Here is a 14,948-nt window from a genome sequence, read left to right on the forward strand (position 1 = left end):
CATCTGGAACTCAGAGAGGCACGGCCGGGCTTAAGAGGGTGTCGAGGAGGAACAGCTTGGCACTTGTCAGTCAGAGGAGGGACCTGCCAAGACACAGATCTGCGGGCTGGGGGGTAAATGGAGGTGCCGTTATCTGGACAGGCACTTTGAGTCCTGTTTTATAAGGTTGGCACGAGCGTGTTGACTGTGCGACCAGAGGAAGTGTATTCATTGTCTCCCTGGGTGTACTTTCAGGACGTGAAGCAGTCCCGCTTGCCCATCCTGATAAAAGCATCGCGGTCACTAGGGAGTGTGGGCCGGCTCCCTGCCCCCCAGGAGGTGGTGGCCCAGCAGCAGGGGGAGCTAAAGGAGTTTAACATTCGCAGCAAGCAACGTCACCAGAAGTTAATTCTGGCTGAAGCAGTGATGGAGGGGAGGCCAGCGCCAGACAAAGCGCTCCTGAAAGGTAAGCACCAAGGAAACCGTATCCTCTGCGAGAAGACGAACGGCGTGACAGGACGGCCAGAAATGTCAGCCGCGTTGTTTGGAATTGCAATACGTTTGAGTATAAATTTCATGAATTGGAGTGACTAATCTTGACTCTTGACAAATATACAGTCGAGGGAACACGATAAGGAAAGCTCATTTGTTGCTTTCATTTTATTCCAGAGCGGGCAGAGGGGGACTGGTCGTGCTCCCAGGCCTTGTGAGGTCGCTGCCCCCTTCACTTGCAGTTGTCTGGGGGCTCCGTCTGTGGAGGCCTCAGTCCTCTTTGCAGGGTTCTCTGGATGGCCAGGCCGCAGTTGTTCGGGTTCTTCGGGGCTCATTCTAAACCCTACTGACCTTATGGCTTCTAGAAGTGACCTGCCTCCCTACTCACTTGGAATCTGCTGTCTTTGCTCTCCTGGGAGCTCCCCAAGTAGAGAGCCTTGGGGTTACAGAGTGTCAGGGTGAGACTCCTAGACTTGGAGGGAGCATGTCAGTGGGATCCTCTAGCCCGAGACCGTGGTGCTTAAGAGATGTTGCCCCTTTGAGAGTCTGGGGGAAGCTGAGGGCGTTCTCATGCGTGTAGCACCAACCATCATCTTTAGAGTGCTCGTGAATCCACAAGAGCACTTCTCTTGACTCCTGATTTTTTTTTTTTTTTTTTTTTTTTTTTTTTTGCAAAAAGCGGCCCTTTCACTGTTGTAGCCTCTCCCGTTGCGGAGCACAGGCTCTGGACGCGCAGGCTCAGTGGCCATGGCTCACGGGCCCAGCCGCTCCGTGGCATGTGGGATCTTCCCGGACCGGGGCACGAACCCGTGTCCCCTGCATCGGCAGGCGGACTCTCAACCACTGAGCCACCAGGGAAGCCCTTGACTCCTGATTTTGAACTTCTGCTCTAAGCGAATGACAACAGCACACAATAACAAGAACGGCAACAGTGATCTTTTATGTATTTATTCGGAAAGGATGTATCAGGTCCTCCTGTGTGCCAGGCACTGGGGAGATAGTGAACAAAAGAGACCGAGTCTGTGTCCAGCTTGTATATCACAGGGGGAGGAAGACAGTAAGCCGTGAGCAGATGTATCGTGTGTGAAATGATCGGTGCTGTGGAGGGAGATAAAGCCGGTGAAGGACACGGGTAACTTGGAGCGGGGGTCGGGTTTGCTAAGGTACTTGGAGTCATAGAGAGCGCCTCCCCGATGAGGCGATATTTGGGCGGAACCAGGAGGACAAGGGGTCAGGGTGGTGGTAGACCCGCTAGGCCCTCATAGGCAGTCTAGGGCTTTGTCTTTTACTCTGAGTAAGGTTGGAAACGGCCAGAGGGTTTTGAGCAGCGGAGTCACGTGATCTGACTTATGCTTTAAAGCAGGGATTGGCAAACTGTGTCCTGTGGACCAGGCTCGCTGTGGGTTTTTGTAAAGTTTTATGGGAGCACGGCCCCCTGCATTCATTTGCGCGTTGTCTGTGATGGCCTTTGTGCTCTGATGCAGGGTTGAGTAGTTGTGATGGAGACCCCGGGGCTTGCAGTCTCAAATATTCGTTATTTGGCTTTTGAAGAAAAGTAGGCTGGCCTCTGCTTTAAAGGGTCACTTTTTTTTTTTTAGAATAATTTTATTTATTTATTCATTTATTTATTAAATTTTGGCTGCTTTGGGTCTTCGTTGCTGCGTGCGGGCTTTCTCTAGTTGCAGTGGGCTTTCTCTAGTTGCAGCGAGCAGGGGCAACTCTTCTTTGTGGTACGCGGGCTTCTCATTGCGGTGGCTTCTCTTGCTGCGGAGCACAGGCTTGAGGTGCGTGGGCTTCAGTAGCTGTGGCACGCGGGCTCAGTAGTTGTGGCGCATGGGCTTTGTTGCTCCACGGCATGTGGGATCTTCCCGGACCAGGGCTCGAACATGTGTCCCCTGCATTGGCAGGCGGATTCTCAACAACTGAGCCACCAGGGAAGTCCTAAGGGATCACTTTTAATGTGAACCGTGGGGAGGATGGAGATGTCATACCCTGAGATGGAAGGATTGAGGAGAGCCAGGCTCGGAGGGCCTCAGGGGTCTGGTTTGGAACTCTTGAGATGCCTGTTGGAGGAGAGGTCTGGGCCAGGTCAGCATGTTGCTGGTATTTGAAGCTCTGAGACTTGGAGACAGAGGAGCTAGGTCTGGGAACCGAGCCTGGGCCTGAGAAGGAACAGCCAGTGGGGTGGGCGGCCCAGGGAACATGGCCTCCCGAAGCTGAGTGGGGAGCAGATTAGCTGTGTCAGATATGCTAGTGAGACAAGCAAGTCAAGGACTGGGGCTTGGCCTTGGGATTTAGCGTTGGGGGAGTCCTTTGGGGACCTTGAAGGGCGCTGTTTCCATGGAGCGGGCAGGGCTACTGGCGTGGGTTCCGGAGAGAATGGAGGAGAGAAATTGGATACCAGAATAGGCACCTCGGCGGGGGGGGGGGGGTGCCATAGGGGGGGGGAGGGGAGCAGGGCAGTTGGGGGCCACGGTGGCCATGAATCTCGAGGGATTCCATGAATCGGGCCGGTGGGTGTCTGCAGGAAGGCGGGTGTTGTCAGTGGTGTAGTCTCACAGCATGAGCTGTGAAGCCGGAGTTCTTAGGGAAGAGAGAGAATGGTCTGGAAGTGTCCGTGAAGAGCAAAGGTGCTCACACATTTCCAGGCCCATAGTACAAGGGAGAGAAGCATCCGTGCCTGTGGAGGTTGCAGGAGAAGCAGTGTTTGCTGAGGAAAGGTTGGAGACAGAGGTGGACGACTGCGTCCGAGCGGGGCGTTTCCAGAGCGGGTCAGGCCTGGGAGGGAACTGGGGGCCTCGACTTACTGAGCCCCACTGTCCACTTTACATACGTGATCTTGTTGAATCCTCCTAACAGTCCTCTGAGGCAGGGACACTAATTATGCCCATTTGATCGTGGAGGCAGCAGTTTCAGCGATAAAGGGACTTGGCTACGGTCACACTGTTGCCGACATCCCAACCCGGATCGGAACCAGCCTGCCTGATTTCAGAGCCTTTACTTTTCCCCTACTGTTTCTGGGAGCCTAGTATATGATACCGTGCGTATGGATTCTACGATGAGCCACGTAGCCAGAGGTATTTTCTGTTTAATCTTAGGTCCTCTTTTGGGTTTACCACAGTTGAGGTTTTAAGATAAGTTGGGCTTTGGTAGGATTGCTCTTCCCTCCCTCCTTGCTTTCCCAGCGTCCTTCCTTTCATCCATCCATCTACCCATCCAGGCACCCGTTCACTCGTGCCGTGAATGTTCCCCGAGCACCTGCTGTGTTCCTGGCCTCACGCACAGGGTGTAGGGGAGAGAGAGGAAGAAAATGCAGTCTCTGCCTTCTGAGGGCTCCCTGTCTCCTGGGGCGGGGACCGCGGCAAAGGTGGCTGAGCCGCACAGAGGCCCTGGCACCTTGCCCGGGGCTTGCCATTTGTGCTTAACAATGTTTTGATTTCTTGCCGAGACCCTGGGGTGCCTCAGCCAGGGGCTACTTCTGCAGCTGCCTGGAAGGCCCCGGAGGCCCCTCTTCTTGGGAACAGCGGGCATGAGTCTATAGAATTCATTTTCTCACTCATGGGTTTAGAAGAGCCTGGACTTAAACTGTTTCAGACAAGCTGCAGTATATTTATGCTTTTTATGTCCTGTTATGGCAGCTCGATAGATTAATTTTATCTTATGAATTGCATTTTGCCTCCCCAGTGTTTTTTATTTTCCCTGTCGTATCTTTGTGTTCTTCTTAGTTGCTTGGCTAAGTTTCAAGCCTATGGTTTTATCTGGTTTTCTTTCTCTTCGTGGATGCCTGTAGCCCAGCCCCTCGTGGGAGCAGCCTACCAGGACCAGGACAGCCTGGGAGAGCAAGAAGGACTCAAAGCCACGCCCTGTGTCTGGAGAGACAAGGAAAGGGACAGGGATCAGCAGGCCAGCTGCGAGACCGGTCAGAATTCCCTCCCTAGCCTCTTGAACAGCTACTTTGTGCCGGGCACCATTTGGGGTGTTTTATACAAAAATTATTACTAAGCCCTGCAACAGCCATCCTAGGGCATGATCACTGTTCCCATGTAACACTTGAGGAGGCTGAGGGTTTTGAGAGTCAAGGTATAGTAGGGTGTCGGAGCTTATAGTCTGTTTGTCTGACACTTTTCTACCAGGAAGCGGGCTGGGCTCTGGTGGTTCAGCCTCAGAGGACTCAGGGCCTGCCCTCAGGGGCCTCGCCCTCAGCCAGCTGTCCTCGGCGTCCCTGCAGGGCTGGCTGTTGTTAGGTGTGCACGGTTGGCCTCCCGCTGCCCGGGGGTGGGGTGGACGAGGGGCAAGCCTGAGCGGACACCTGGTTTGGGGGTTTGTCAGGTGGGTCAGCGGGAAAGGTACAGAGACATGAGCGAGGCCCCAGGCAAGCTGTATCCTTCTTAGAATTACAAAGTATCGCAGGCATACAAATAAGCACAAAGAATAATAACAATATCCATGATCCCATTCAACCACGAACACATGCTTAACATTTTTTCTTTTACCTTAGATTCTTTTTCCCCCTCTTAATTAAAAAAAAAAAAAAGATCACCATTAAGGTGGCCCTGATTCACTCTGTAAGAAATCATTGCCTTCAGGATCCTGAATTTGTCATGGGGCAGCCGTGGGGAAGTACAGTCTCTGGGGAAATACTGAGCTGTGGGCCCTGTTCCCAATGGCGTATGCTTCCCAAGGCCTGCAGTCAGTACACCGAATACGTGGTCACAGGCTTCCGTGTGTTCTGGGCTTTGAGGAGAAAGCCACTCTCCCAGATAATCAAGTGCCCTTTAGCTGAACTGTAGGAAGGTCCAGAACGGCACTGTTTCCTATAATGTAAATAAATGGTCCTGGGGACATCTTTTGATCTCTCGTTCGTGGTTAGTTGGTTACTAAAGGCTTCTTGACTGATTGGCAGTTTCCCCTTTCCTCTCAAATCCCCATCATTAGAGACCTTTTTTCCTTTTTCTTACTGTGCTTTTGCCTCTGCCTGAATTTCCTCCCTTTAACTGTTGCCCAGCTGATGTCTCATCCTTCTGGTCTCTGCTTAAACGTCACTTTGCAGGGAAGGCCTTCCTGAACATTCCCATCAGCCCGCCACGTCTTGGTCTCGTAGCGACTTTGCTCAGTGACTGCCCTCCACGAGGCTGGTACTGCCTGTGATGGCTTCACTGCTGGCTCTTCCTCGGTAGCTCCTGGACAGAAACTTGAGAAATGGAAGAAGGGGGTGCCACAGTCATTACTGGCCTTCACATCGAGGGTTGAGGACTGTCTTTTCCTTGTTATGCCCCCCTGAGATGGGGACCCCAGTTGCAGCAGGCAGTATTCAGACGGTTGGATCACCAGGCTTGGACAGGGGGCTCCGCTGCTTACTTGCCCTGAACCTTGGGCAAGTTCTTATCTAAACCTCAATTTCCTCTTTTGTAAAATGGGGTTATGAGTGACGCCTCACAGGGTTGTTGTGATGATCAAGTGGACAGCATAGGTGAGGAGCTGGGTGCCTGGGCCAGGTCCCAGCACATAGTTATGTGTCCTGACGCCTTGATACACCTGCAGGTTCACACCGTACACTACGGCTTATAATCCTCCATCTCTCACACCCTCTGTGCAGTGATTTTTTTAAATGAAAAAAAATCCTCCTTTGGACCTTTATCGAGGGCCGTGGAGCAGAGAATGCAGAGCCGCATCGCCACGCTGATGCTGAGCTGTGAGACTTGCCATATACTGGCCTGGGAGCCTAGGAGTCAGATCCTTGCCTCTGCGAAGTCACAAATTGCTGTAGGTTAGGGACACTTCTCAAGTCAAAATTACGAGTGTCAAGTGTCTGAGTGTGTTTAAGGAGCAGAGTTTAAAGTGGAGTTCTAAGTGTGGACGTGAGGATGACACCTCCCATTCACGATGAGGGTGTGTGTGTGTGCGTGCGTGCGTGTGCACGCGTGTGTGTGTGTCTAAACAGTCTGTGTCACAAAAGCACACGTGTACAAGGCTTACATTTGTCTTTGCCTCATGATTACTTAACGAAAGTCATCAAAACTGATCTTTATTCCCATGCATGAACATCACTTCTTGCCATGAAATTCCATTATCGTGAGGTGGTTATAGCAAAGGTATTTCCTTATCTTGGAGTGTGATTCACTGGAAAAAAGCCTTGTTGAGATTTCTCCCTCTGTGTCTCTTACACTCGTTCAGCCAGCAGGACTTACTGGGTACCTTCTCTGCTCCAGGTCCCATGCCAGACACTGGAGAAACAGGTGAATGACATGGTCTCCACCCTAAAGGACCTCAAGAGATGAGTTTTTCTAATAAATTTTGTGCACTAAAAATGCTCTATCAGGAGTACTTCCTTGAGGTCACGTAGCGGCAGCTTTCTAAAATAAAAAAGTTTATTTTATGGTATATGCATCATGAGCAGAGAGAAAAGAATGGGCTTAAAGCCACGAGGAACAGCCGCAGAACCCAGAAATTGGAATGTACAGTCGAACAAGGATTTGTATGTGCCTTTCCTTCTGAGAGGTCTCCTAGGTCAACTCATCCAACCCACATTGCTGCCCTGGCAGTGTTTCTCCAAGTCCACAAGCCTTTGTTCGCGAGCCTCCTGTGATAGGCGTCCTCTTCCATCTTGAACACTTTCAGGGAAGCAAGGGATATTCCTATTAGTTGGTCTCCTTCGCTGCTGTGTGCCAGACACTGTTAGCCTTTTTGCGGGTATTGTCCCATTTGATCCTGAAAACAGAACAGAAGCCTTAGGCTTCGCAGTAATTGATGTTCTCTCCATTTTGCAAATGAAGCTCCTGAGGCTCAGAGAGGCTAAGTCACTTGCCTAAGGTCACGCAGCTAGTAAGCAGCAGAGCCAGAGTTTGAAACCAGATCCATTGGATTTCAGAGATGGGTTTTTCTACTATATTCTCCTGCTTCTTAAGTATTCAAACCACTCCTTGTATTGAGCTGAGCTTTCTCTGGACAGCAGGCATTGTGGTATGTGGTTAAGGACAGAAGCTCTAGACTCAGGCCCGACCTTGAAACCTCACAACAAGCACATAAGACATCTCTTTGGGGAAACTGAGGCTCTGGGTAGTGAGTTACTTGCCTAACGCTGTGCAGCCAGCAAGTAGCAAAGCTGGGTATGCACCCTCTTCTCTTTGGCCTCAAAGCTGCGTATTCTTTCTGCAGTACCATTCTGCCTCCCACAGGAGTCTGGCCACATACCTGGGGATTTAAACTAACTGTAAGGAGATATTTCCTGGTAGGATTGTGAGTCAGTGAAGCAGCTTGCTACAGGGGACATCATGGCATCCCCGGAAACTTGTCGATGTGGAAATCAGAGGACGGCTCTCATCTACTGTGGATTTTAGAATTACTGGTTTTTGATGTTCCTTCACTCATTCCCCAGTATTTTTTCAGCCCTTCATTTACACCAGGTCTGGGCTGGGTACTGAACAAGGCACTGAGAATGTGAAGATGTAAGGCCAGTCCCTGCTGGGAAGGAACTTGCAGTCCAGTGAGGGAGAGAGGAACCCAAGTAACTAAGTGCTGTGTAAATAAATGAATAAGCCAATTGCCAGTCATATGCTAGCACCGAGCACGTGGTACGTCTGTCTCGGGTGTTATGTATAAGGCGCTGTGGAAGCACAGAGGGGAGTGGCTGTTTTGCATAGCTTGAAGATGGGCTTGCAGAGGAGAGAAAATCAGATCTAGGTGTTGAAGGATAAGGAGTTCACTGAGGAGGCGTTAAGGAGGGAGCCAGGCGTATTCCAGGCAGGGGGAACAGCACATGCAAAAGCATGGAGGCATGAGCAGCCTGGTGTGTGCAGGGAATTATGGTCAATTTAGTAGGGACTCTCCATCGGTGGTGCCAGGGGATGTTCCTGAAAAGGTTGCCTGGAAGTAGATCAAGCAGGGTCTCAGATGCTGTGAGAAGTTTCGATTTAGGTGGGAGTTGGTGGTTATCGTGGTTGAATTCACTTTTTAGAACAGTCGCTCTGAGGAAGAGGATGGATTGAGAGGGAAGAGGGAAGGCCAAGAGCCAGAGGGGCTTGGTGGGAGGCTCCCGCAGTGGTTTCTGCTTGGCGGTGGCTGTGAGGAAGGACCAAGGGGATGGATTTCAGCAGTGGAGATGGAGACACCGACATAAATGTGTTTTGATTTTCAGACTCCGAAATTTACCAGCCTGATGACCTTGCCATCTTTCCACCATGCGAAGAGAATCCTCCTGAAGATTTTCCAGGCCCCACTTCCGTAGCTACATACTTGAGTCCTAAGAGTCAGTTTTCCGCTAAAGTCAGTGTGGTTGAGACCGATCAGCTGGAGAACAGCGATACCTCAAATGATAAAGAAACCTTAAAACGGAAAATCTGTGACTTGGAAACTGAGCTCGAGGTCTACCGGACCTTCCTAATGCAGCTTCAGAAGCACTCCCAGTTCAGTGAGGCCATCATCACAGTTTTGTGTGGGAGAGAAGGGGCCCAGGACGGCTTGAACAAGTCCAAGGGCAGTGCCGACGAGGAAGAAATGACCTTTTCAAGTTTGCACCAAGTACGTCATGTGAAACGCATGAAAATCCTCCACCCGCTGGCCCCAGAGATGATTGACGGCAGGGCGCTGGGGAGCCTCAGCCTGCAGCTGGTGGACCGGGAATATGAGCTGCAGAAGGAGCAGAATTTGAAGCTGGAACTTTTTGGTGAAATCCATAACCTGCAGAATAAGTTCAGAGATCTCTCACCCTCGAGGTATGTCCCACCTGTCTTCTCCCATGTTTAAGCCTGCAGTTCCCCAACTTGCCACTAGGTCGGCGCCCCTGAGCTAAAAGGGAATGCTGCCCTGTGATGGGGGTCCGGTGTGTGTTGGGGAAGGCTTGAAGGCACCGTTAAGGCAGCTACGCCTGCGGGGAAGTGACATGTGTGAGGCCACAAGGAACAGTGGCTGTGCACATACTAGTCTGTGTCTTCTGAAATTGGCCAAGCAGGTTTTGCCCTCCTCAGGTTGGGGACTCGGGGTTAAAGGTTTTATACCAGTCACTTGGTGAGTTATAGTAAGTTTGCCGAATGGCAGTGTTTACCCCAGACCCTGTTAATGGCTTTTACTGTGCTGGCGGGGGGCGTGGTGAGGTGGAGGGGTTCGGCGTGGAGAGGGCGGTGCTGAAACTGATGTCCTAGGCAGGGTGGGAGGAAAGTAAATACTGGCCACATCTTTACCCTTCAAGGTCATCTTAGAGAAATGAGCCTTTTTTGAAAGAGAAGAGTCCTCAGGTCACGAAGATACGTTTTACGGGCATAGATATATACAGTTTTGCTTCACGAGATTCGACAAACATGGGATCATTTGTAAAGCTGACCTTCACTGGACACTAATTTGAGACAAACACATTGTTCTGAATTGTCAGGAGCCAGAGTGCATGTTTTAAGACCTCCCAGACCGTGTGGTTGAAGGCAGCTGGTATTTAGTGAGAGGCAGTTGGCTCAGACCCCTGGTTAGGCGCTTTTCTCACTTAACCCTCACAGTCACCTGAGAATGAGGTGTTCTTTTTTTTTTTTTTTTTGCGGTACGCGGGCCTCTCACTGTTGTGGCCTCTCCCATTGCGGAGCACAGGCTCCGCACGCACAGGCTCAGCGGCCATGGCTCACGGGCCCAGCCGCTCCGCCGCATGTGGGATCTTCCCGGACCGGGGCACGAACCCGTGTCCCCTGCATCGGCAGGTGGACTCCCAACCACTGCGCCACCAGGGAAGCCCAGAACAAGGTGTTCTTAAACTGTGTGTTTGTAGGTGAGGAAATGGGGCCCCAGAGAGGCTGCCGTGACTGAGAAGGTGGCCTGGGAGGGCTCGCAGAGCCAGCTGGTCCGGTCCACGGTACCCTGTGCTGATGCTCGGGCTCTTTCTCGTCCATTAAACCGGCCCCAGCTGCAGTGCTGCTGTCGTGATCTCTCTGTGCTTATGTGGGGTTGAAGGTGGTCGCCAGTCATCGTTTCAGGGAACGGGGAACACGGTGAACGGAAGCGTCAGGGTCTCTGGCAAGCCACTCTGTGGCCAGCTTCCTGCGCCCACAGTTGGTAAGGAAGACAGAGCCACGCTTTCCTGAACTTGCGTTTTTCTCAGTGCCGACTAATACTTATGGGCTCACATAGGGAGGGACGGATGTGGCATCAGGAGGCGGTGTTGTATGGGCAGAATTGGGCTTTTTTTTTTTTTTAACACCTTTATGGGAGTATAATTGCTTTACAGTGTTGTGTTAGTCGCTGCTGTATAACAAAGTGAATCAGCTATACGTATACATTTATCCCCATATCCCCGCCCTCCTGCGTCTCCCTCCCACCCTCCCTATCCCACCCCTCTGGGTGGTCACAAAGCACTGAGCTGATCTCCCTGTGCTATGCGGCTGCTTCCCACTAGCTATCTATTTTACATTTGGTAGTGTATATATGTCCATGCCACTCTGTCACTTCGTCCCAGCTTATCCTTGCCCCTCCCCGTGTCCTCAGGTCCATTCTCTACGTCTGCGTCTTTATTCCTGTCCTGCCCCTAGGTTCATCAGAACCATTTTTTTTTTTAGATTCCATATATATGTGTTAGCATACGGTATTCGATTTTCTCTTTCTGACTTACTTCACTCTGTATGACAGACTCTAGGTCCATCCCCCTCACTGCAAATAACAGAGTTGGGCTTTGAAGGCAGAGCTGTGTTTGAGTGAGAAGTCTTCACTGTTTAACCAACCTGCCATCTCCAAGAGTCAGTTTCCTCTCCTGTAAACGGGGTGTTCATACAGTTGTTGTGAGATTGAGAGGAACAGATAACTTATAAAAAAAACACGTAATTCAGTGGCTGACAGGTCGTAGACCCTCCGTAAATGGTAGTTAGGATTATGATTACCCTCTGACCTTTCACGTGAGAGGAGAGAGTCCTGTTTTTGTTTTCCTGCCTTACAGTTTCTTTTCTGTCCTTCGTGAGAATTTGTGCTGGGTCCCCTGACCCTTGGAGCACTCGTTTCTACAATTCGGAGTAGTATTTTTGAAGAGTGAGTGGAAACTCCTGAGTCCTTGCCAATCTGTACTTTAATTGGGGGCTTTGTAAGGTTAAAAATATTGCAGAACAGCCTTTGTTCCAGCATTTGTTGGCTGTTTTGAAATCGAAGGAGGAGTGACCTTGTACAGTTGCAGTTTTTCTAAAAGTATAGATACTTGCATAGCTGCAGGCTTTTCAAAATTGTGCTCTGTCATTTCTCCGATTAGTGTTAAAGTCGTGGAAATTCAATTCTAAAACGGTCCAAGCATTTTCTTTTCCCTCCTTTTATCAGGTATGATTCGTTAGTTCAGGCCCAAGCCAGGGAGCTCTCCCTTCAACGACAGCAGATTAAGGACAGCCACGGCATCTGTGTCGTTTATCGTCGGCACATGAACGCCATGATCAAGGCCTTTGAGGAGCTGCTGCAGGCCAGCGACGTGGATTGCCGTGTGGCCGAGGGTTTCCAGGAGCAGCTGAATCAGTGCGCGGCGCTGCTGAAGCAGTTGGAAAATCTGTTTCTCAAGGGTAAGTGGGGCGAGGGACTGCGGATCTTAAGACCCATCAGGGGGCTTCCCTGGTGGCGCAGTGCTTGAGAGTCCGCCTGCCGATGCAGGAGACGCGGGCTCTGTGACGGCAGATTTTAATACTAGATGACTTGGGGTTTCCTGTTGACAGCTGTCCAAGACTGACTACTGGAAGAGCCAAACCGTTTAAGGAATTATTTACTCTTGCATTCCAGAGAGATTCGTAAAATGCTGAATGCACGGATGTTGGAACTTTATATTATGTTCTGGTTTGGACCCTCCTAGGCTAACAGCACAGCCTAGCAGGGAGAAAGAGGCCTGACTCGAGCAATACACCCCTGAGCAAAGTGAGGTTCTCGAGATCCTTTGGGTTTTATCTTACCTATTTGCTGGTGTTATTCTGTGTGTGTGGCCTTTAACCATCTGGTCCTTTTGGATCTGGGGGCTATAACCTTCTCTTGGGCCTAGTATCTCAGGTCCTTAGGAAGCACTGGATAGGATGGGGCCAACCAGGTAGCACCCATGACAATACATAAATACAGAAGATTTTCTTTTAAAAAAAAAAAAAAAAAAAAAAAAAAAAAAAAAAAGACCCATCAGGGATTGATCCAGGACTTCTTGGAGGGGCCCAGGAGGAACGGACTCCTTGGCCTCTCCTTCCGCCCCTCTGCCCTGATGAGACGATGGCAGAGCCCCACTGGCCGCTGCTTCCTTCAGGCGGCTGCTTCCTCCTGGTGGCCACTTCCGCGTGGTTGGCAGTCTGCCGTGTTCCAAACCTGGGGTCCAGTGGAGGGGCTTCGGGGGCCAGGCTGGTGAGGCGTGGCCACGTGGTTGCCAGTTCCTCCAAATTTTCAAGAGAACATGGAAACCGGGGTTTGGCAGGTACAGACTTGTGGATTTTCAATGTTGGCAGCAACAAACAAAACAAACAAACAAGAAAACCCAAACTTTCATTGGTTAACAACATATTCAAGGGTCAGAGGTGGTCAGAGAAAGGATGAAAGAAAACCTTTGCTACGTGCTAGGTACTTGAATAGATGTTATCGCATTACAATTAAAAAATAATAATTTGCATTTTTTTTGAGATCTCAACAAAGATCTCCCTTATACCTTCATCCAGCTTCATCCGTTTTGCCATGTTTGCTCTCTCATTCTCTTTTTCTCTCTAGACACACACACACACACACACACACACACACACACACACACACACCCCTGATAATCTTTCCTAACCCTCCGAGAGTGGTTGCGGTTGTTCCTTCTTCCTTGGGGAATCTCGTCCTCCCTTGGCTCCTAAGAGGACACCGTTCGGAGTCAGTACTCCCGCTCACCCCACTGGCTGCCCCTTCGAAGCCCTGCCTTCGGCGCCGGTTCCAGATCTGAGCGGGTTTCCCCCTCCCTGCCGCCACGGCTCCAGCTGGCTGCCGTCACCTCGCCTGGGTGGTTGCGGTCCTCTCCTCTGGCCTCTGTGCTTCCACCCTTGTCCCACAGTGGTCCGTTTTCACTGTAGCCAGAGTGGCCTTTACAAAATGTAAGTCAGGTCATGAGCACTCTCTGCTCAGCATCAAAGGCTTTCCTTTGTGAGTCATGAGGGTCAAGTTAAATCATGGACATGAGGCCTTGGCAGAGTGCGTGGCTCGGTGCATGGCCCTGGAGTCCTGAGTGCTTACTCACATCTGTACTTGTGAGCCTGGGGGCTTCATCCTCAGAACAACTTGATTTATGTGAGGAACTTGGCCTTAACAGAGGGAGGTCAGTCGCTCAAAGTCACAGCTGACATGGCAGAACCTGGATTTGACCTCAGTCTTCGTGCCTTCATCCATCCACACAGATGGGTCACGAGGGTCCACGTGTGTTCAGTGTGATGCCAAGAGAGAACGTGGGGGTAGTTTGGCCTTCTGGGCCCAGGGAATGTTTTTCCTCCATTTTTAAGAAGGGCCCAGCCGCTTAGGTGCGTCACAGGCTGATTTTCTAGTACCAGCTCCCGGGACCTCTGACACAGGAGCACTTGACTTTTTCCAGCTTTACGAAATCTACTTTTTTTCTGGCTAAGGTCTTCCTAATAAGCTAGTTTCCATTTTATTATTGGAGGGATAAGTGGGTCCTCAAGAGAGAGCTGTGTCTTCCTGGCCCGAGGCATTTTCCGTCTGCCTCTTTTCTTCCTACAGGCCCTCTACCTGGGAGTGGGAGGCTGAGAGAGACTGCCTCTGGCACCAGATGCCCTCCCTCCCTCATCCACCCGCCTCCCCTTGATTTATTTTTTAGTTATTTACCTTGACAAGCCCAAGGAGATCTCACTTCTTGTTCCCTATGGGTCTGGAAGCAGAAGCATTTCGGGCTTAGGAGACAACACAAACACAGAACTTAATTCTCTTATACAAAAGGCATAAAAGTCTCAGGAGCCTCACTACAGCAGCTCTTTTTCTTAGAGAATAAAATGTAACAGAGGTGGGTCTTTCTGGGATGCCATCTGAAGAGTCTGGCTCCTGAATTATGAAATGAGCTTTTTACCATAAAGTAATTTTATATTTGAGGTAGTTGCGTAGCATGAGTTCTTAAAAAATTTAAATGTAGCCCTTTTTTTTTTTTATTAATACAAAACGGTATGTGTTTGTTGTGGGATAGCAGATGAGCGAATACTCCCGTAATTTTATCATTTATACAGCAAAACATGAACACCCTGGAGTGTATAGTTTCCAGACCTTTTTTATACATAATGTGTATTTTTGGTGGGAGTAGGACGATTTGCAACCTCTCCCTTTGTTCAATTATAGATAATAAATGTTAATCTACGTTGTAGGTTTTAGTGGCTGCAGAGCATTCTTTTGTATGAATGTACCATAATTAATCATTCCCCATTAGATGGATATTTAGTTCGTTTCCAGTTTGGGGCTGTGATAAAGGACAGTGGATTGGAATCTTTGTGCATATCCTTGCTATTTCTTTAATGATTTTTTTTTTTTTTTTTTTTTTT

At 50.1% G+C, this 14,948-nt stretch overlaps 1 protein-coding gene across 2 annotated transcripts in view; it reads left to right on the forward strand.

Annotated features, from left to right (window-relative positions):
- CDK5RAP2 (CDK5 regulatory subunit associated protein 2) overlaps positions 1–14,948 on the forward strand; it is a 186,840-nt gene that overhangs the window by 133,912 nt on the left and 37,980 nt on the right. For both annotated transcript variants that reach the window (XM_007451495.1, XM_007451496.1), the window contains exons 22-25: positions 235–445; positions 4,262–4,390; positions 8,606–9,182; positions 11,743–11,975. In XM_007451495.1, the coding sequence (XP_007451557.1) occupies positions 235–445; positions 4,262–4,390; positions 8,606–9,182; positions 11,743–11,975 (1,150 nt within the window). The remainder of the gene's footprint in view (positions 1–234; positions 446–4,261; positions 4,391–8,605; positions 9,183–11,742; positions 11,976–14,948) is intronic.

This window comes from Lipotes vexillifer, unplaced genomic scaffold (genome assembly GCF_000442215.2).
Source record: "Lipotes vexillifer unplaced genomic scaffold, Lipotes_vexillifer_v1.1 scaffold588, whole genome shotgun sequence".
NCBI classification, from domain to species: Eukaryota; Metazoa; Chordata; class Mammalia; order Artiodactyla; family Lipotidae; genus Lipotes; species Lipotes vexillifer.